Consider the following 22,709-nt stretch of genomic DNA (forward strand, 5'->3'; position numbering starts at 1 on the left):
GTCTCCCCCACCTGCTTCTGCAGCACAGGAATTGCTTCATCAGCAAGCTCAGTAGCTTCCTGGTTTTCTCTTGCTCCACCCCTGCAATTATTTTCCCCAGACAAGATTCTCCCTACAACAATTTAGTGTCCCTCGAGGCAATGACCAGGTCACAGTATATGCCCCTGTATCATGAGCTGCTCAATGGATAGAAGGCAATACCCATAATTTCCTCATTAACCTTTGTTTCCTTCCTGCCTAGAAGGCACTAGTTGGGCTGATGACCACCTACCCTCATTTACAGCCAAGACGAAGGGACATGTTCAAGCGGTTTGGCCTTTGCCCTGTCACTTTCCCCTGGAAAAACCAGTGGTCTAGCTCTGATTCGGAACAAATGGCAATCCATGGAACACCCAATTGCCATTTTGTTCCAATTCAGCACTAAACTGCAGGTTTCCCTGGGGGAAATGCAGCGGGGCAGTGCGGATGAGCCCTAAGATTATCCTGAATCCTTGTTTCAGCTCTGCAACCTCAACTTCTTGAGTGCATATGGCAATTCAGACTTCCATTTACTGAATATTATTTTTTGGAAGGGATTCCTCAAAATCGTGCAGTTCCATGTCCGTTTTATCCCACTTCCCCACTCCAGAGGAACTGTACATAGCCTAGCAGCAGGGAACCCTTGTACACAGAAGGCCCCATCCCCATGTTCAGTCCCTGGCATCTCTAGCTAGCAGGATCAGGCAGCAGGTGTGGGGCAGGGTGGAGATCACTGCCTTTGACTGGCAGTGGTTCTCCAGGGGCTGAGTGGCAATACTGGACTAGATGAACGAAGACTCTTTGAAAGCTTCATGTGTTACACCAATAGCATCCAGTAAGACTGCTGAAGACTTCCAGCTTCTGTGCAAGCCTTTTGGCAATAGAAATTGGGAGGGTGTGTTTGAAATTGTACAAACACCTTTCCTGCATTTTTTGGTGTAGTGGTTAGTGTTGGACTAGAACCTGGAAGAACTAGGCTTCAATTTGTGCTCAGCCGTGAAGCTCGTTGGGTAACCATAAGCCAGCCATAAGACTCGGAGGCTGCCCCACCTCTCAGAACCATGAGCTGTGGTCTAAACCACAGAGCCTCTTGGGCTTGCTGATCAGAATGTCAGCAGTTCAAATCCCCGCAACGGTTGCTCTGTCCCAGCTCCTGCCAACCTAGCAGTTTGAAAGCATGTCAGTGCAAGTAGATAAATAGGTACTGCTGTGGTAGGAAGGTAAACAGTGTTTTGGTGCGCTCTGGTTTCCGTCACAGTGTTCTGTTGCGCCAGAAGTCATGCTGGCCACATGACCCGGAAAGCTGTCTGTGGACAAACGTCAGCTCCCTCGGCCTGAAAAGTGAGATGAGTGCCACAACCTTTTGACTGGACTTAACCCTCCAAGGGTCCTTTACCTTTTACCTTTACTGGGGAGGAAAGGCGGGATATAATTGAAAGTAACAAAAAGAATAGACCTTTATTGCCTGTGTGATTACTTAACATGAATGAGTTGTTTCTCACTGCTGAGAGGCAGTGAGGTGCAGGGGCTGGAGTGCTTAATGCAAGAATCCTGGGCTTTAATATCTGACCATTTGCAATACAGTGCTCTCCTCTGCCTCAACAGGAATTATCGGGTGCTAGCATGCCCCTCAAAGGAAGAAGTGGGATAAAACTGTCATGAGTAATCTATGTTTTATAATAGATATATTGGGGTTGCAATGAGGTATGAAAAACCCACTTTTACCTTCTAATGGTCATAATTGCCCATATGGAAATCAGGGGCTCACAGTATTTCCTGATCGATGGCCAAAGGAGTTTGTGATCTTGCCTAGAGAGTATTTTGCTGTGACTAGCACCAGAAGATCTCAGGAGATCAGTTTTCAGAGAATGTGAAAAAGACCAGTTGTCAAGAGTGGGTGGGGAGCAGACTTTTAACCGTTTGGCAGGACAACCAGTGAAGTGGGAATGACGACAACTGACGTATCCAACAATTGGTTCCTTTTCCTTTATTCTTTTTGCATAACCATTGTTTGCCATCAGCTTGCGAAAAGGAGAGCTGCATAGACCAGAGAGTTCAAGTCTCATTTTGCTTTTTTGTATTAATTAACTTCTCTGGATGGCAAAAATAATAATCAAAGCAAACAGAGTTGGAAGGTCAACCAGAGAAGACATGGCAAGATAGTGCAACAGGTTATTTGGAATCCAAAAGGGTTACAAGAGAGAAATGTTCTGCAGATCACTTTCCTGCTAGATATTATAAAGTCACCAGTTACTTTTTAAAAAAAAACAACAAAACACACACACACAAAATACCATCTTTAACCATTAAAAGAAACAAAAACATTTCATCAAGTAGCTTGCATTGCTCAGAAAAGCAGTGTTTTGAAATACTCGGCAACAGCAAAATCCTCATTAGGTAACAGCTATCCGGGCAAACACACATAGGCTGAGATAAGTTAACTTCCAAGGAGTTCATAAAAAGAAAGTTTCCAGTCCTCTGCCCACAGCCTCACCCCACATTATTCAGGCGGCCCCCAGACCTCTAGAGAGGAATTTTAGGGGGTATAAGAGGCTACTGAGAAGTGAAGGACACCAGAAGGCTTTCTTCCATTAAACTGTGTAAGTTTACTTATCTAATGCTCAAAGCCACAGTTCATACTTTTGTATTTAAAGGCACACGTGTTTATCATGGACAAGATGCCCACTTTCTCTAATGCCTGATGTGCCTATTCTTTCAAACCAGTCTCCTTATTTGCTCCCATTCCAGTAAAGGCTTCCATTTGGCATTCAGATGTCATGTGCCCCAGGGCCCAGTTCTGATTTGATTCGCATTTCAGTCAAGATCTTTCCCCAAAAATAAGGGCAGGCCAATCTCCTGAGATCCACAATGACTGCTGTAATGGTCACAGGTGTTGTCCAACTGACCTTCTCAAAATTGCAATCTCTCTCTCAGGAGGTGCAGAGAGGAAAGGTACACCAAGGATAGAGATACACCTTTAGCCATCTTGCATTATTTTATTTTTATTTTTAGAATCTATAATTAAGAATCAAAATATTCTAGTCTGCTCAAATGAATAAATAAACCAAAGCAGGAAGGAGGTGAGGGATCTTTTTGAGGTCCTGTGTGCTGTTCCTGTGGTGATTTCTCAACAGCTGACATCCTACTTACACCACGGTTGCATGTTTTTAGTTCAACCACCAAGGCTTTTCTAAAGACAGTCTTGATTTTATGGAGGATGCTCAGAATCACATTAGCAAGCCCCTGCCCCCTCCCCACTTTTAGGGCTGAGAATACCAGGATATAAGAAGACACCCTTTTTTGTGTTTGTAGTGCAGATACTCTCCAAGGGGCCAGAAACCTAGTTTTTTTGCAGCTCAAGAGCTATTCCTTTCCTATTGCCTTGCCACATCATTGTTCCCCTTCAGAGGAGTTTCTACCTCAGTTACGATCTTTGTGCAATTAAAGAAGCACAGTGCAAATAAAATAACCATCCCAGTCACTAAGATTAGAAGGATGATCATCAGGGTCTGTTTGGAGAAGATGAAAGCGTTCAAGGGAGTGTTACAGGTCTCCACCATTTAGGATTTCAACTCACTGTGAGAAGGCAGAGATTGATTGATTTTTTTAAACCATTGCCCTGCATTTAACAGATGCCTCCCTGTTTCTCCCCCAATACTCCAGCCCCACTACACTGCCCTTACAGATCCATCCCACATCCACAAACTTCCTACCAACATACCTTCTTCTCCCTCCAAACACACTCCTGTACCCTGTTGACCCACTACAAGCCATTGTTAAAACCTTCTCTTTACATTCCAAAGCGTATGCAACAAATAAATACTTCTAGCCGGTTGCACTTCTAACCCTGTCGGGGGAGGAGAAGACAAAGTCTGAGGAAATTTCTCTCGTCCCACCTCAAAAGGAAGTGCAAATTGTTTGGACAACTCCGTTCCTTCCGAGCCAGAGCCACTGCGAGACATCGCTGTGGATGTGTGCATTGATTAGCGCAAAGTCTTCCCGTGGCCCCCTCAGCTGAGTTTCATGCTGATGGCCACAGCCCGCTTGTAGACCTCGGTGACATTGTCGCAGTCCACCAGGGAGAAGCAGCTATCTGCCAGAGGGTTTTGGCAACGAGTCACTGTCCAGCGGCGGAGCCGCCGACCTCCCGCCTCTCCCTCCTCCTCCAACTGCAGGAGGTCATCCGCAGAGACGGATGCTCGCATCGGGATGCCTCCGCTCCCAAGCATCCGATCAGGCAAGTCAAGCTGGTCAAAGGACTCTGTGGAAAGGATACTGTCCTCGCTCACCGCACTGGATGGGCGACTACGGCAGGTCAGGGGCAGCTTGGGCAAGGCGACTTCTGTAAAAGGGGAGAAGACCTTGGCAGGCACGCTGTCTGACTCTGTGCTGCTGGAAGAGTACTTGCCATTATGCTTCAAGATGCCTTTCCTCCTGGTGTGATGGTCATAACTGGAGCTCTGAGGTGAGGATGCAGAGGAGGCATCGCCAGAAAAGACGTTGGCATCGAGGTCCATGCTAGAGTCCAAGACATCCACTGATTCACTGCGCTCTGGGGAGGAGTAGTAGCCAGACTCTCTCTTGGGGGGCTTCTTCAGGATTCCCTTCTTGGGTGCGGTAGGGGTGGCTGCAACATCTTCGTTCTTGCAGTTCAAAGCCTTGGATGACAAGACGCAAGTCAAGTCAAGGGCAGCTCCAGTATTGCCCTCCTTCCTCGTGTCCATGGGAGGCGCCATCATTAGAGGAAGAGGGGGAGGGGGAGCCTGGGTCTTCTCGCAGGAATTCCTCTTCTTCAAGATGCCTTTGGGTCTCTTGAGGATAGATTTGGATGGGTTCTCGGGAACGGGTCCTGTCTCCTGCAGAGCGTGGGAGACGTCGTTCTCCTTCTTAGACTTCTTCAGTGAGCGCTGCCTCTCCAGCGTGACGCCAGGGATGTGCTGCTTGAAGAAGCAGCGGACCTTGGAGCCGTTCTCAAAGAGGGGCCTGGAGGAGCGGCGCAGCCACTCTGCCACCGTGGCCAATGGAGATTCATTCTCACGCAAGGACTCCTGCTCCCCAATGGGCACCTTGTAGCCCCAGTTCACCCACCAGTGGCTGGCAATGTCTTCGATGGTGGCTCGGCGCTCTGGGTTCACCATCAGCATCCACCGGATCAAGCCGCAGGCCTCTGAAGGAAAAAGAAACCACATCAGATACACAGGTAAGGGCCATGTTCCATTTTAAATCTCCTTTCCCCAGAATCTCTGTGTGTGCTTCAAGTAAGTGAAGACTCTGACCTCTCCACCTCCATGTCAGCCAATGGCTTGGCCTGTTTAACAGATATTCAAAAGCCATGACATCTGGCTGCACCGTGAGAGCAGGATGCTGGACTAAGATGGGTCATCAACCTGATCCAGCAGGCTCTCCTTATGTTCATGACTATGTATTTTATTTAATAAACAGGGACAGTTGCATGCACTGGCTGCTATGTGCTTCATGTTGTTTGTGTTAACTGCATACAGAGAGGCACAGGATGTGTAATCCACACTTTCATAAAACTATCAAAACGGCAGAATGCAGAACTTCTACTGCCCTTTCCACTCACCCGATAGCTTGGTGGGCTCTCTATAGTCACCGCTTGAGATTTGCTTGACCAGAGTCTTGTAGTCTTGACCATCAAAAGGCATTGCGCCATGAATCAAAATATAGAGGAGCACTCCAAGGGACCAGCTGTCAACCTGAAGAAACAGAAGAGACAGAAGCATCAGCAGGTGAAAAGAACAAGGACTGTGTTGCTCATTGCTATTGCTTTAATTCAGCCTTCTGGGTGTCACTGGATTAAAGCTCCCTTCATCCCCAACCATGCTGGCTGGGGCTGACAGAAGTTATAGCTCCAAACACACGAAGGGCTCAGATGTTGGATGGAGCAGGCTGCTTTAATTGCTAGGCAAAGACATATCAAGACACATAATTTGAACTATGTGCCATGTAGACAATATCATCTTATTTGCCAAGGAAATGAGACAAGGAACCTCAGGCCTGGGAGCACATGGACAGAACCACCAGTGGTCTAAGAAGGGGTACCCTCACCTTCCCTGGGGTTGCCTAAGGCCTCTGTGCCCTGAAGGCAGGCAGAAGATAAGAGAGAAGCCCAGACTAGAGGGTACATAACTGCCAGCCCATGAGGGACTGGCCTGAGAGAATGGTTGGGTCTGGAGTTTTGTTTTATAAGCAGCCCTCTTACCTCAGGTCCTTTGTAAGGCCTTCCATTGACGATCTCAGGGGATGCATAGAGGGGGCTCCCACAGAAGGTCTGGAGGAACCTGTCTTGTTGGAAGACATTGGAGAGGCCAAAGTCTGCAATCTAGGGGTGGGAGGGAAATAAGGTCACAGGTTAGCACTGTTGTTGGTGGAAGACCACTACCATAACCTGTATTGTGTCTATTAAAAATATTGCTGGCCTGAATTAAGATTTGAAATCTGAACCCAGAGCTTCTAGGGCTGGGCATTGGATCACAGCTGCACCGGCTGAATTTCTGCCTGCCATGCACTTGTTCAGGAGCCTTCCAGGAAAAAGGTGGAAGCCCTAAAAGCACATTCAGTTCCTAGACTAAAAAGCAGAAGTGCTTCACCAGGAATGTACCAGGGCTTGAAGAACTGAGCAGCTGGGCTCTACCAGTCTTGCGCTTGTGCCACAGCTGCAAGCATCTGCTGATACCACATTTTTAATACCTTTGTTTATCCAGCCCCACAGCCAATCGTATCAGCCAGAAGGTACAGAACATGTTTCCAGGTTCACAGTTGCGGAACGGCCTATTGTTCAGGCAACATAGACCATGGGAGGTCTTTGTTTATTATTAACTGCACAAAAATCTCCATTATGTTAACAGTTGACTGGCTCTTTTTTTTTTTAAGGAGGAAAAACTCTCTGGGTGAAAGAGTACATGGTTTATGCCATTAAGCAGAACTTTGGGAGCCTTGTTTCCTTATCCTTGCAATATATGAGGAGTTGAAGCCCCCTGGATTTTAACAGTTCTGGGATACCACATTTTCCTACCAGTCCCTCTTGCTGCATTATGAAAGGCAGGAAGCTCAGTGGGCTGACACCACAAATCTGGGCCTTGAGGCAGTGTCATCTTCATGCATCCCCCATCACCGCTGTGAACCCAGACCTCATAGCTCCCCTACAGAAGGGTTTGGCTACATAAGCGCCTATGGGAATTAGTTGATGTACCATTATCATAGCAGATGCCTGGCGGTCCAGTAAGACCATCGCAGTTTTAAAGCTATTACAATGGATTTCTTTTCTCTGCATAAAGAAAAGTGCAGCCCAAGGTGCTGCCCTTATGGACTGTCTGCTGGGGGACTGCAAACTCAGTCATCCCTAACCAATGGCTGTGCTGGCAGAGGCTCAGACTTTTATGGGTTCAAGCCCCACACTGGGCAAAAGATTCCTGCATTGCAGAAGGTTGGGACAAGATGAGCTCGTTGGCCCTTCCAACTCTACAAAACTATGATTTTATGATACCTGGAGGGTCACATACTGGCTACCCTTGGTGTAAGATTTATCCTTCCACGGAGTGTGAAAAGTCAACATTGCTTCTTTCAATTATCAGAGAAGTTTCCTACTTGGTTATCTGTTGCTCAAAAGGTGCCTGGGAATTTCACTTTCTTATTATTCCATAGTAGGACAGCTCTAGGTATTATCCTTTTGCACAGAACTAGAATAAACTCTGTTGGATTATTCTTAAGCCTGACAACTGAAATATGTGGTGTAATCATCTTGGAAACAGGCATTTCCTCCTTGCTTGTAAGCCACAAAAAACTTTCCCCTTATCCCTAAGTTGCCATGAGTCACTATTTGGATTACACGGAATAGCTGCATGTTTATCATGGGAGATATGCCCTGGTATTCTGGTAACTGCTGGATATTTATAGCTCCTTCGTCTCGCTGGTTAAAGGATCCTGGTCCCCGACAAATATCAAGGATTTGGAGGACAGCATTTTCTCGTTTTCCACAGTTTCAAGAAATAGCAAGGCTCACCTTTCCCCTTTGCAACCCAAAAGTAGTGGGTGCCAGTTTAGAAATGAGAACAACCACAGAGAACATGGTCTGAACCATCCTTGCCCAACATCTGCCCTCCAGATGTTGTTGGACTCCAAATCACATCACATCCTGCCAGCCTGGTCAAGGATGAAGGGCATTGTGGCTGCCCAAACATTAAGACTCCAGGTTCCAACTCCACAATGCAAATGTAAAGCATATTCACTGGCCACAACGTTTGTTAGATTCCCACCCCCTTTCTCTCTTGCATTGATATTAATTTTGTCATTAGCTTTCTATTGCGCTTTTAAAGTCCTCTTTTCTGTATATTTTGCTATTATCTGAAAGCAACCTTGACTTTAAAGGTGCAAATAATGTCCTCACAGACATTTGAGCATCACATGTTGCAAGCTACTGACAACTTGAATAGCTCCACTTACCTTGATGTTGCCGTTAGCGTCCAGAAGGATGTTTTCTAGCTTCAGGTCTCTATGAACAATTCCATTCTGTTGAGAGAGGGAAAAGGAGAGTTTAGGTTTGTTTTTTCTGGTGGAAGCCAAAGCATGCTAGAAGGCTGCCTCTACTAATTCTGTCCATCTATAGAGATGCTAGCAGTGTGCTTAACAGACTGTTGTTGTTTTTCTTAAGGGCAAAAAGCCCAAAGCAGCCAGACAGGAAACTAAAGTGAGAGACACAATATACACACCCACTAGGAATACAGGAGAGAAAGTTCTAACAAGGGATTCCAGCAAATGTTCGGCCCAACACTTAGGTTCAAATTGAGAACCTTCCACTTTATTCTACTGTCGTAGTGCTCTTCTACACAACTAGAGAACTTTCCATAAGAGCATGTGCTTGCATACAAACCTGAGAGCCATGTTTTCATAATTGCAAGTCCATGAAAATAAGTAGAACCACCACAAATGAAAGCTCCAATTGCACTAAAACAATGACAAAAGCTCTAAATGTCTACAAAGGGCATCTTTAACAAAGTGTTTGATGTTGCTATTCTTGTTTCCCCATCTCCAAAACAAGATGGCGGGTGAAAGAACATCAGGTTTGCTAGTGTCTGACCAATGTTTGGTACCACTTTCTGCCATGGACCTGAAATCATGTGATGGACCCAGCACATTCAGTTGCTATCATTGCCTGATATTTAACAATTTCACGAGCAAAGTAGAAAGAAGTCAGGCTTCTAGTCCATATTATTGCAATGTGGAGTTTAGGTAATGCCATGACAAATTGCAATTACGGTATGTTCCCTGATCACACCTTCCTATGTACCACGCAAGCCCATTTTTGTCCTCTGGCCTTTAACATTCCTAGAATCCCAAAATTCCTTCCCAAAAGAAAGAGAGTGTTCCAAAACCTGCATCTCTACATTCCTCCCCACATTCTGCAACAAAAACAAAACATGCAAAGTAGAAGGAGGCCAAGAATTCTAGACATTTATTGCCTGGGTATATATTACGAGTTGCTTTATCCAAGCTCAATCTATCACCTTAAGTTTTTTTGTCTGCCTAGAAACTTCAGCAGATCACAGGAATACATTTTGAAGGTAGAATAAATGAGATTAGCTGTTTTCTAGTTTAGCAAATGAGCTTACCATTTTTGGTATACACTTTGCAAGTGGCAAAAATAAAATTAACCAAATCCAGACTTTCAAGAGTCAACGAAATTTCATGGGCTCTGTCTCTAAACATTCAGTGATGCAATACTACCGGCATCTGTTTCCTTAGCAGTCAAGATTTAAAACTATAAAAAAACTGATGACACAGCAGGTAGAAAGAGGTTTGTTCACATTCCCCATACAGATCAGCACAACTGAGTTTGTCGCTTCACAGGGACCCTTTCGCTTCAAGTAAAAGTGAAAATGCAAACCAGAATGTTTTACATTTTTAGTATTAAATCCAGTGTGACAGCTATGGGTGTTCCCCCAAGTGCAGGGTTGACATTGACAATACTACTGTGACTAACCTAGTTAGGAAAACAGTGCCTTAGCAGTATACAAAACACCCTGAGGAAATATGCAGCTTTGCTTGTCTCCCAACACCGTAACACCTCTGCACAATACACAGTACCTGTCCAATCCAATACTACACATAGAACACATCCAAACTACACAGCCTGTGCACATAAAAACCTTTGTAGATACTGAGCATGCAGTTTGGGCCCATGTGTGTACACTAATTCAGATGACTTGTCCCAGGGGCACCATGCCTTGGAATGGGCAGTGTTGCTCAAACTGGCCCACTATGTACAGCAGGACAAGGGTCTAATAGCCCTCCCCTATCACTTCTTCCCTTTAAGGAGGAAGGTAGCCCTCCAATGTTTATGTCCTCGTTAACATCAAAATTCCTATGGCTGCCAATAATTACTAACCTTTATATCTGTAATTGTTCTATAACAGTTCATTCATAACATCATGTATGATCCATGCTTGAAGCATGTTGCTGCATGGTGATGCAAATATATTATGCACTGTATGTTCCCTGTAGACCAATGCAGATCCACAAACTTGTTTCAGACATTCACACAGGCTTGTGAATGGGTCAGAGTGGTTTTCCGCTTGCCCCATGGTTTCTAGGCACAGGTCAGAGCAGTTCTGCCTTTGCCCTGCTGCTTTTCCACAGACAGCCTGTGCTTTAGTGCTAAATTGGAACAAATAGCAATCTGGTTTGCTCAGATTCAGTGGTAAACTGTGGATTTTCCCAAGCGAAAGCAGCAGGGCAAACAGCACTGTGGATGAGTCAAGAGATACAGGGAAAGCAGGAAGCAAGAGAATGAGCCCTCTTTTTTTGCTGTAACATGGTAAGCAGAACTTGTGGATCACACCATTGGGGAGATCAATGAAGACAAGGAGGCAACTGGTGATATTTGAACAGAGTCTCAAGACTCCTACACTTCTTGACTTTCAAAGTGTCTTAAGTAACTGCTGGATAAACAGCACAGACACGAGAAGGTGCACCAAGACTTTATTTGACTCACCTTGTGACAGTAGTAGATAGCAGACACCACCTGCCTGAAGAAGTGTCTGGCTTCCTGCTCAGTTAATCTCTGGCGCTCACTGATGTAGTCGTAGAGGTCTCCTTTGCTGGCATACTCCATCACAATGACGATCTTGCTGCTGTTTTCAAATACTACATGAACAAGAACAGGGACGGCATTAAGATGAATCACAAAGAATCCAAGATGTCTACGCCAAACAATCTTGATGGCAAGTCTGTGGCTTTAGTTCCTATCCCAAGAGTGGGGAACTTCTGCTCCTCTTGACATTGTTGGATTCCCAGTTCTCATCAACTCCAGCCAAGGTGATCAATGGTTAGGGATGATGGGTGTTCTAGTCCAACAACCCCGTCCCTGTCCTATCCTGACTTGTGTCCCTTCCAAATCAGGCTCATGAAGTTGGTGCTCTAGGGTACCATTTCAGTTCACTATTCCAGCATCTCAGCTGGATGCTTCCTATGCCATCTTCATGCAAGGCAAATGCAGCATTATTTTAAATAGTGCATTCCTATAAATTCTAAGATGGCACAACACCTGCCTGTTTAACAAACAGGCGCATTTCATTCAAGTCTAATGCATTTTACCAGTTAGTAGCTTAGGGTCAGGTTTTTCCTATCACAATTTAACACACCGTTCAAGTCATTTTGGGGTTAAAGTAAGAGCTATGGACCAAATGGCACAGGCTGTACAAACACACAGAGCCTTGTGAAATGCCAACCCTTCTGCTATATTTAGCAACACGGTGCCTTAAGAACTCTCACCGTCACCAGTATTTACAATACTGCACGTATCTGCCATATGCCAACAATAAATGTGCAATACCTGGAGCCAGGCTCCAGGTTAGAACACACACCTTACGTGGCATTTCACAGAGTTCTAAGAACAATTTTGCAGGAATCCTTACTCTCAAAGCTGGAAATAATAGGAGCTGGCTGCTATTGCTTTAAAAAAAAAAAATAGAGAGAGACCATGCTGCCACTACAAGTTGTTTTGTACACAAAAACAAGGAAGAAAGTACGAAAGGGTGTAGGAGGGGAACTTTTACCCTCTAGATCTGTGTGCTGCTGCTACTACTGAGTCATCCATTTGTGCCTCCGGTAGAAGCCACAGAGAGTTTCAACCCTTGCAACATTGTGGAGTTGACGAAAAATGGCATTTACTTGTACATTAGAACGGGAAACAGAAGAAACGGCAACCAGCACTGCTTAGTGAAAAGAGCTTTGTGGTCCGTCCCCCCCACCAATTAGTTTTGCAGATAGCCTCCTAAAAATTACAGAAACATTTTAGCACACTTTTGATACCTATAGTAAATTGAAATCATGCCCTATGCATATCATTTTTAACTACATCAGATTGAATTATATATGGGTCTCTCCATGTATATCTGGTTGGAGCTACAACTTCTTGAGTTCAGTCTGACCCCTTTCTGAAAAGTCAGACATCTGAAAAATAGGCTGGCACCAATATTATATGGATATACAGTGGTACCTGTACCTGAAGAGGGGCAGTGTGTTAAATGTTCTTACCTTCATGGACAGCAATGATGTGGGGGTGATTGAGAGACGACATTATTTCAATCTCTCTCCGGATATGGACAAGATCCTGCTCATCCTTTATTTTGTCTTTCCGGATAGATTTGATGGCAACCTGGAAAACAGGGAGTTTGAAAAAATGGTTACCCAAAAAGTTATCTCCTTTCTTGCTGATGGAAATACAACATACCAGTGTGTTCATGACTGGAAATAGACCAGCTACAAGCTCTGTGTCACAGGAGTGATATCTATTAAAAATGATCCATATTGGTGGACATGAGGCATCAACACAACAAAACGATGGGTTACAAATTCTTACTTGCTAATATAATAAAAATCCAGTAAATGTGCATGACAGCATCAGCTACTAAGGATCTGAAGCTTTAAAGTACCATATGGAGTTAAGAATTGGCTCAGTATTTGGAAGCTCACATGTTTATACTGACAACTGAAGAAATGCATGATGGGAAGCATGCAATCTGATTGGCTAACTAAAGAGACACTCTTGGGGAACACTGACTCTAGAAACACTTTGGTTCAAGGCTAGTGATTAAGACAATCCTATTCTATTCAAATCAAAGTTGCACTGAAGTTTATCATGTTCTTTTGAACATACACCTGCTTTGTTCTTTTTTAAGGCAGGGGCTGTACATAGGCATCATATGTTTCAGGCTTAGGTAAAGAGCTTCTGCAGTTAGGATACATCACTGTATGGAATGTGACCAGTGAACATGACTTAATATCAATAGTTTTACTTGATGCCCTTAGGAACAGTTCTGTTATATTAGACTGAGAATAAGTCGCTCAAATTTATAAAGAAAGAAATGGAAGAGAAGCCATGAGTTCCAGGTAATGTTCTCTTTTGTGGAAAAGAAGTACTAGTAAACACAGAACTCACACACACACACATACACCCAGCAATACAACCAGCAATCCAAAATGGTGGAAATTTGAACCGGCAGGAGGAAACCTTCCAAAGTTTGCTCAGATTTCTTTATTATGAAAATTCCTCCACAAGGAAATGAAGGGGAGGAGAGAGGGAAAGTGAGAGGACCAGAGAATAGATGCAGCTAATCCTCTTTCAAAGGGATTGTGAAGACAATGGACTCCTTGGGTTGAATTTACAAGGGAATCCAGCACAACCTCGTTTCTTCTATCAGACAAGAATGCGGAACAGCATTAATCCTGTAAAAGGATCCTGGAGGACACATAATACTAAGCCTCCCAGCAACAACAAGGAAAGGGAGGCCTGGCCTTGCATCCCAAAAGCAGTGAAGTGTTAGAGCTCTCTCCCATGCAACCACCATCAACGCACAATTCACTATTACCACTAACAGATAGAGGGCGGCACTGTGCATTTAAGTCAGGGGTCAGCAACCTTTTTCAGCCCTGGGCCGTCCCTCAGACCATGTGGTGGGCCGGACTATATTTTGAAGAAAAATATGAACAAATTTCTATGCCCCACAAATAACCCAGGGATGCATTTTAAATAAAAAGACACATTCTACTCATGTAAAAACACGCTGATTCCCGGACCGTCCATGGGCCGGATTGAGAAGGCGTTTGGGCAGGATCCGGCCCACGGGCCTTAGGTTGCCTACCCCTGATTTACCGTAAGTAAATGGGGTACCAAGCTATCCCCTGTTTGCCTCGGCAGCAAAGAGGTCTGGCCCTGGAGGCCTGAGTAAGGGCAACAGAATCAAGAGATGGTCCAGTTGCTAGTTAGAGAGTTAGCTTGGGATCCAAGAAATCAGATTCATCTGCACTTCCTTTTCCAAAAAAATCCCATGATTTTAGCAGTCATATACAATTTTAAATGGTTTGTTTTCAAATTAGCTTCAAAGTGAGCCAAACAAGAATCCAAGATGGTGGCCTTTCCCACTGCACTTTTAGAAAAATAAAAGTTGCCCTCAATCACAGTGTAATAATCACAAAAACTATCCTAACAAGAATATTTTCAGAGAAATGTATGTGGTGCATGCAAGTCCCAGAATTTGTTAACCCAATATTTACCCACCAATGCTGGCTGCTCTCCATATCTAGGGTCACTGGGCAATATTGCCACAGCAGTGTGTTGTTTAGCAATACCTATTTCATCACCACCTTCCCACTTATGAGTTTGTTGCAGCTTTTTGAAGTTAAGGAATTGTATCCCCAAAAGATAAACCAATTATGTGAGCTCAAGCAGGCACATCATGAATCATTTCTTGCAAAAATGATCAGGGAAGTTCAAAGCAGGTTCTTCTGTGCAAGAGAGATGTATAGATCAATCAATGACATAAAAGAAAATGAATAATATAGGGAGAGGTGCCTGGGGGCAGGGGGCAGCCTACAGTTTTCTTGCAATAGGAATTACTTAATCCAGAGTTGTCACATAAGCCAACATCCAACCTACACTTGGCATTACAGTTACAAGTAGGGAGCATCACACCCACATCCAGTTAAGACTTATCTGCTAAATGCATTGCCTCCCAACCAGCAAGGTTGAATGGGGGAACCAAATAAATAGAAGGTGTAAATAATGTTGGAAGCAATACAGATGGTGTGTTTGAGCTCAAGTCACTTTCCCTAAGGGGCCTTGGTTCAGGGGGTTAATCTTTAACCCTTTCTGCCTCAGTGCCTTATCACCTGGTCTCCCTTCTGGAATGTGCACAACTGTTGGACAATGCAAAGCCCTTTTTTGGTAAACAGACAAAGATGCAGCCTACTAATTTTACAAAGGTACTCATCCATTCCACCCCCTCCCCTCAGGAACCCCCACTATTGAGAATCCCCATTGCTCCATTATTCACTGACCCAGAGGCATGTGCCCAGAATGCCTGGCATCTAGTCTGGTCTGAACTGCCCTAAGGATTTGGGCACAGCTACCCAAGAGCCACCTGCCTTGCCTTCCCAGAAATTAAGAGTGCTGCCTGACAATTAAAGGACCACAGCTTGGAGGCCAGACTGAACTCACTTGGGAAGAGAAGAGTCAGCCTTTTAATAGCTCCACTTTGGGACTACTGTATGGCAAAAAGTGATATAAAAGTACTATAAATGAATAAAGGGCGACAGCCACACAAATCAAAGTGTGCTCACATGTGTTAGCACATGCAGGCCTTTGTGTGCCTGCCTGGCTGCCCTTCCACAGAGACTCAAGTGTGAGGAGGTGCTACATTTTCCTCAGTGACCCCGCAGTGACTGGATTAGCAAATTAATTTTAGCTGGTTTCTGAAGTGATTAAAGCTGCAACTAACACACTCAATGTGCAATGTATGAACGTTGGTAATCCGATCCCAAATTAGTATCAACAATAATCCAGGCTTGCATTATTGATTTTCTGAAACTTTTCATCCTAGAGATCCCTGAAGGGACACATTAGAAACTGCAATTGTGTGAAAGCTCCTAATTTTGCTTAAAAAAGAGTAACCGGATCTGTGCTTTCTGTGGCCCATGGCCTTTAGCCTGGTCCTGTGTTAGAAATGTATCATTTCTGTAGAAACTCACACACATAACTGACAATAAAGTGTACAAATTGAAGGGATGCAAAAATTAGTAACTTTTTATCCATCTCACTGATTTTTCTTCTTCACTGAGGATGACATTTGACGGGGGGGGGGGGAGGACCTGAGCAGGGCTCTTATTAAAGGTAAAGGTAAAGGTACCCCTGCCCGTACGGGCCAGTCTTGACAGACTCTGGGGTTGTGCGCCCATCTCACTTAAGAGGCCAGGGGCCAGCGCTGTCTGGAGACACTTCCGGGTCACGTGGCCAGCGTGACAAAGCTGCATCTGGCGAGCCAGCGCAGCACACGGAACGCCGTTTACCTTCCCGCTAGTAAGCGGTCCCTATTTATCTACTTGCACCTTGGGGTGCTTTCGAACTGCTAGGTTGGCAGGCGCTGGGACCGAGCAGCGGGAGCGCACCCCGCCGTGGGGATTCGAACGGCCGACCTTTCGATCGGCAAGCCCTAGGCGCTGAGGCTTTTACCCACAGCACCACCCGCGTCCCAGGGCTCTTATTAGATGGCAGCAATTTAGATCAGAGCATGATTCTAGACCCATAAGAAATTCCCCTGCCCCTGTTCATAATGCACTCGGAAAGTGTCTATGGCCCACAAGAGACTTTGAGAAAGTCTCCATTAGACTACTAGCCTCACACCCTTTCAGAGACCAGTTAGACTAGGCACATCTTTTGTGAGGCTTAACCACTGTATATAGTGCACTATGATTGTAGGCAGACCACGTATATCCCCAGTCAGTTCTGCTTGATTGTTATAATTTGGCTTTAAAGCCCATTTCAAATCCGGTTTTAATTATGGTTTTGGAGAGGAAGAGATCTCCCGACAGGTAATGAAAGTCTGTCAGGTGGTTCCAAAACCAGTTCCAGATTCTGCTCACTGCCCTAGTCCCAGAAAGCAATGAATTATATCCTACTGGCAGAGAGTGAATGTCAAAAGTGCCACAAGCTCTCTGTTTTTGCCGCCACAGACCGGTAGACTAACAGCTACCCCACAATATTCCCAAGATATTGGGGGTGTGGGGTGGGGAGAGAGAGAGACTTTCCATTTTTAGGCACACCACCCTCCCCCTTTGTCTGCACAGCACAGGACTAGGAGTCCATGTATCACATTTTGCTAGCAAAGTCTATAGAAACAGCAGGCTTCCTGTTTGATTTGGCGGAAAGCCAAAAGCTAAAAGCTACTCTCCAGCATTTAGGCAGACGCAGAATGGCAAACAGGTGTAGAAACCAATTCAGCTCGTCACTTTCATCTGGTCTGCAGTTTCACATGAAGCTCCAGATAGAAAAGAAGGCTGCTCATAATCTCTGTGTAAGCAAATAAACCAGTAATTTCATAAGGCCCGATATGAGCTTTGTTTGCAAATAAATATATTAAGTACCCGGTGGGGTACTTACGTACATAGAAAGGTGCCTGCATTAAAAGTTCATTGGTTTCTTCAGTCACAGTACGTCTGACACAATATCAGTTCATTTAAAATGTGCACTCCTCTACAGCTGACTCAGGATTTACTTCCTTTGATCCACAACATCACAGAGCAAGATTTGCTTGGATGCATTTGAAGCCTAAGCAGGCCTAGATGTCAGCAAAAGCAGGTGATCAAGATGACTCCCGGAGATATGGTGACTCTTGTGTCTTCTACACAGAGGCACTGGTTATCACATACATCTCAATTTTCATTCATATGGAAATTGGAATAAACAGAATGAAATTGGGGTTTTACATTGAAATTAGGAGAGGAGCTTCACCGTTTGATATTAGTAGCATCTGGAGAGCAATGCTGGTATTGCCCCAGAAGACAGTGCCAGACATACTTACAGAAAAATACAATCATAGAACTGTAGAGTTGCAAGGGATCCCAAGGGTCATCTAGTCCAATGCAATGCAAGAGTCGCAACTAAACAGTTATTGGTTTTCATAGCAGATCTTCCTTTGCTATGTCCATGCACATTTGCTGCATGGTTAACTCAGCCTTGGAAATAAAGTCACAAAAGTCACCAGTCTGCTAAGAGGCTATCAGTGTGCATTTCCAGACAAATGTGCATAGGAATGAGCACCCCTCACCCAAATGGTCTGGCAAGAGGAGGGCTCTATCAAGAGTTCCATCCATCCATCCATCCGCCACCAGCTTGCTCACTGGCCAGCATGGAATTCCTGGTTGCCTAAGGGCTACAATCAAGCAATTTGTTAAAGCCACTGATCAAGGACTTGAAAAATACTTAATAGACTTGTCAGTTAAAGAAACCAAGGTGGCAATATGAGGAAGGCGATCTTTAGACCCAGCAACCATAAGCCCAGTGAAGCTTAACAAGGTTTGAATGCATTAATAGGAGCCAGATAACACCTGGTAGGGGCCCCCAAAAGTGTTATTATCAGGCTAGATGTTAAGCAAAGAACCCCAGAAGGGGGTAGCAGAGATAGCTCAGTTGGTACAGCAGGAGACTCAATCTCCCCACCACATTGGGCAAAAGATTCCTGCACTAGACTAGGACTAGATGACCCTCGTGGTTCAACACTACAGTTCCATGATTCATCTGTAGTTTGCAGTTTGCAAAGAACCTTCAAAAGGAGTGGGGGTGGGATAGGCACAATTCATTAGATTAGGCTGGATATGATGCGAAACAAAAGAGGCATCGGGTTGCGCCAGATTACCTGCAATTTTTGTTTGCATGTTTGAGCAACTCAGCACTGCAGAAAAAGGCCAATCCCACTACTGCAGTAATGTTTATTCTTTCCTTCTACAATACCCAAAAGCCAACATGCAAATTCCTCTTTCACAAGGAAACAAAACTGCCACTTCAGTCAGCATGACTGGGAGCTGTTTATTCACCACCCACATCAACACTGCTCACTAATGGGCCAAGATGATCATGCTACCAGATTAATTTATTCCCAAAATCCAGGGCTTTGCCAAGGCCTGCATAGACACGCCTTCTCCTACAGGGGTTTTGTAGAGAGACCACTGTCATTGTGCAGTAGTTTTCTAACAGGCTAGCTGCTTAGGTGCCCGTGTTCAGAACCTGGAAGTGCTGCTATTAGAACACAGTCCCTAACAGCCTTTGGGCTAATTTTAATTGTGTTCACACAGACACTGATGTATCTTCCCCATGAAATACTAATTTACACCAGCACAGCAAGGTCAAATTGGGAGAGACCGACCCTGAGAGCTTTGGGTCCCTTCGTAGATTCTGCAGAGATTCCCTCCCTCCCTGCCTGCCTGAAAACTCCATCCAATGAAAGTCGACTTTCCCCATTTCAAATGAGGCCAGCCACAAAGGCAAACAGTGGCAGTGACAGGCAATTCATGTCAGATCAATAACAGCAGAGGAGAGAGGAGAACTAAATATAGCAGCAGAGGATTGGCTAGCTTTGTCCTCTACTTTTAAGGGGAAAGAAAAGAGTGTCATTGCCAAAAGGGGCCCCCAAACCACTTGCCCTCCCATTTTACAAGGGCATTTTGGCTACCACCAAAGCTCAGCCTTGCAAGGAAGCTGCTGCTATAAATGCCTTGCCATTGTCACTGCAAAAGAAAGCTACGGTACTTAAGGCAGTCTTGCAGAAGAGGTGAAATTTTCACCACCCTGGCTCAGTAGGATGTAATTGCCCTTAATCCTACCACTCTGTTCCTCACCAGCCAGAATGATTCACACCAGGAAAGTGAAGTTTTGCAAGGCCACCATTAACTTGCACAGGCCTGTCCCACAGCTTGCCAATTTAGTTTATTAACTCAGATTAGGATTAATTCGCTTTGCCTTCACTGTTTGCATCACTAATTTGGAACCAGGAGGCCTTTGCCACAAGGGGGGGGGATCCCTGTCTCATAGAACCACCCAATCAACCTCTTTCTCTTTGCACACCTCCCTTCCCTGCAACTTCACAATTTGTGAAGGCTGCCAACCCATGCGCCATTAGCTTAGAGGAAGTCCCATTAAAAACCAGTGAAATTTATTTTTGAGTAAATCTGCATAGACTCAGATTGCAAAGCTAGTTACAAGGCTCATCTGAATTGCAGATTATTTTTTTTAAACGCACTCTGGCAGAAGATAACTGACATTCATTTATGCAATCTATTTCTATGCTGGGGGTAGGTGGGTGAGCGAGAGAGCATGCACACATGCATGCGCACATTTTTCCCAAGGATCTCGAAGCTGCCCCGGGCACCAGCAAACCCTGAGGGCTGTGCAATCGCGATTCACGCGCCCCCTCGTCCCCCCCTCCCCGCTCTTGGAAAGCGCTCTCCTGCAGCACCAATCGCCCCGCAGCCTTTGCGGTCTGCAGCAGGCAACCCTGCGCTATGGAGGATGAAGACTTCTGTGATCTCCCAGGGAGAATCTGCCAACCTTTATGGCATCAGATGCGCAAAGACCATAGAGCCGCTGCCAGGCATCTCGCCATTCAGAAATGCAAAGGGGGTTCCAGTTGCCGGCTTGCACGGCTTAAAACCAGGAGGACGAGAACGCCGCGCTTGCTGCAGAGGCAGCCAGAGGGAGAAAGGGCTTTGCGGCAGGGGAATTTGGCCGAGGGCGTCCTGCCGCTGCCAGCCACCTCGCTGCTAAACTGAAAAGGAACAGCAGTGCTAATGGTGGCACAAACAGCGGGAAGATTCAAGGGAGATTTTCCCGGGGAATCCTTCGGGGAAGAAAAAACAAACTGCGGCACCGCGGGGGGTGAGGGAGGATTCTATCCAGGCAAGCAAAGAAACTTGTTCGGGGCAACCCTGTCCGGACACCTTGCAAAGGAGGGGAGCGATCAACAGCGCGATCCTATGCAGGATTAGGAATAAGCAAGGCGTTCAAGGGGCCTGACTTCCGAGTAAGCGCGTTCGGGTTTGCAGCAGCCCCAACCCGGGGTGCCAACCTGAATAAAACATTTGGCGGGGGGCAGATAAGCCCCACCACACATAATCGATCACAAGATGTGGCGCGCGCACCCTATTTGAATGTCAGTGCCAATCAACTTTGGGGGTGCCTGGCCCCTTCAAATATTTTATGGGGGGGCTGCTGGGACCTCCGCCCCTACGAGTTGGCACAGGGTCAGAATCCTGCCTGGAACCCCAAGAACCAAGAACTGGCCGATGATGGCCGAGAAGCTTTGGCGGAAATGGGCACGCAGCGCAATAGGCACCTTAGCATTAAGGGTCCCGGAATACTGACGCAAAGCGGGTCCGCACACACGCACACGCACACGCTTCCCTCTCTCTCTCTCCTTACCAGCTTGCCGGATCTCTCCCGCGCCTTCTTCACCTTGCCGTAGGTGCCTTTGCCCAGGGTCTCCAGGAACTCGTAGCGATGCCGGAGGTTGTGCTTGTGGTAGTGGCGCTTCACCGCCTGTTTCTTCGCCGGGGGCTTGGGCGACGGCAGGAGCCCGTCCCTTAGCGCGGCGGAGGCCGCCGGGGGATCGGAGGGCCAGGCGCGATCCATCGCCCCCTCCGGCGCAGGTGACAAGCGAAAGCGGGCGGAGAGAGCGAGGCAGACGGAGAGAGAGCGATCGGCAGACTGCAAGCGCCGCTGGAGCCGGCCGGCCAGCGCCGAGCCAATAAATGCTACAAACCTGCCCGCTGCCGGAACGCCCCCTCGCAGCCATTGGCTGCGGCGGCCCACGTGGCCAACCTATTTCGCAAGGTGTCCATGGCGGTGGGGGAGAGAAAGCGGGGGGGGGGAGCAGGGCGGGGGGGACAAGAAGCCTTGTGTTGTCAGAGAAATCTCAAGGATGCTTGGCCAGGCGCATCTGCGTGGGAGCAGAGCTATATGGACCATAGTTGGGGCTGACTCCCGAGGAAGGATACGCATCTTGTGGTCGGGCTTTGTCTCCCAAGACAAAGAAAGCCAAGAAGACGCGATCGGTTCTATGGAGACAAGTTAAAATTGCAGAAACTGAGCCACACGGCGGGGGTTGGGTCTCTGAAAAGCCAGCCTTAGCATAGCTGTTTGAAAGCGAGTTTCCAGCAGCAAGCTAGAGGCGGGAATCTTGAAAATAACTGCATCCTACAAAATCATTACTAGACTCTCAGCACTCCACAAACATCCTCGTTTTAGCACCTCGGGACCACTTCAGAAAAAAGATGCGTTTTATTTGTTGCCTTTTTATCAAATAGCATAGATGTTGCGTCTCCCATCATCCTCACACCAGCCCTGTGAGGTAGGACATATATACTTATTTCCCCATCAACAGTGAATCTCATACATCGGTCCCTTGCAGACTTCTTTTCATCCCGATTTGCTTACACAAAAAAAGTGTTAAGGTCACTGTCCCAGACTGTCCCTGTTTTCAAGTGGGATTCAATCGCATACTTGCAAATTCAGGTTGTGTAATTATAGGTGATTGGGAGTTCTTGAGAAACAAACGAGATCAATAGCAACTTTCTGTGATAAGGAAAGTGAGGGAGAAGACACTGGGAAGTGCGATAACACTTCCTTTGATGCCACATCATCTAACCGCCCTGCAAACATATCAGAATGAATGCTCAATAAACAGGTTGTTTGAAAGCCCCCTTCCTCACTAGGACACTATTCCCAACTAGTTATTTCCAAGGAAACAATGTTTAAAACTTGTAGCCCTCAGAATGATTTGGGACTATATGTCCTATCATTCCTCACCATTAGTCATACTGGCGGGGGCAGATGGGAACCGGAG

At 46.0% G+C, this 22,709-nt stretch overlaps 1 protein-coding gene across 1 annotated transcript; it reads right to left on the minus strand.

Annotated features, from left to right (window-relative positions):
• Nucleotides 1–1,990: 1,990 nt before the first annotated feature.
• Nucleotides 1,991–21,604, minus strand: NUAK2 (NUAK family kinase 2). Its single transcript, XM_028734317.2, has 7 exons — nt 21,287–21,604; nt 12,574–12,694; nt 11,030–11,181; nt 8,482–8,547; nt 6,242–6,361; nt 5,603–5,735; nt 1,991–5,185 (listed from the first exon to the last, which is right to left on the minus strand). Exons 1-7 carry the CDS (start codon nt 21,494–21,496, stop codon nt 4,029–4,031), a joined length of 1,959 nt encoding a protein of 652 aa, XP_028590150.2. The 5' UTR covers nt 21,497–21,604; the 3' UTR covers nt 1,991–4,028.
• Nucleotides 21,605–22,709: the final 1,105 nt, after the last annotated feature.

Source organism: Podarcis muralis, chromosome 5 (genome assembly GCF_964188315.1).
Source record: "Podarcis muralis chromosome 5, rPodMur119.hap1.1, whole genome shotgun sequence".
Lineage (NCBI taxonomy): Eukaryota > Metazoa > Chordata > Lepidosauria > Squamata > Lacertidae > Podarcis > Podarcis muralis.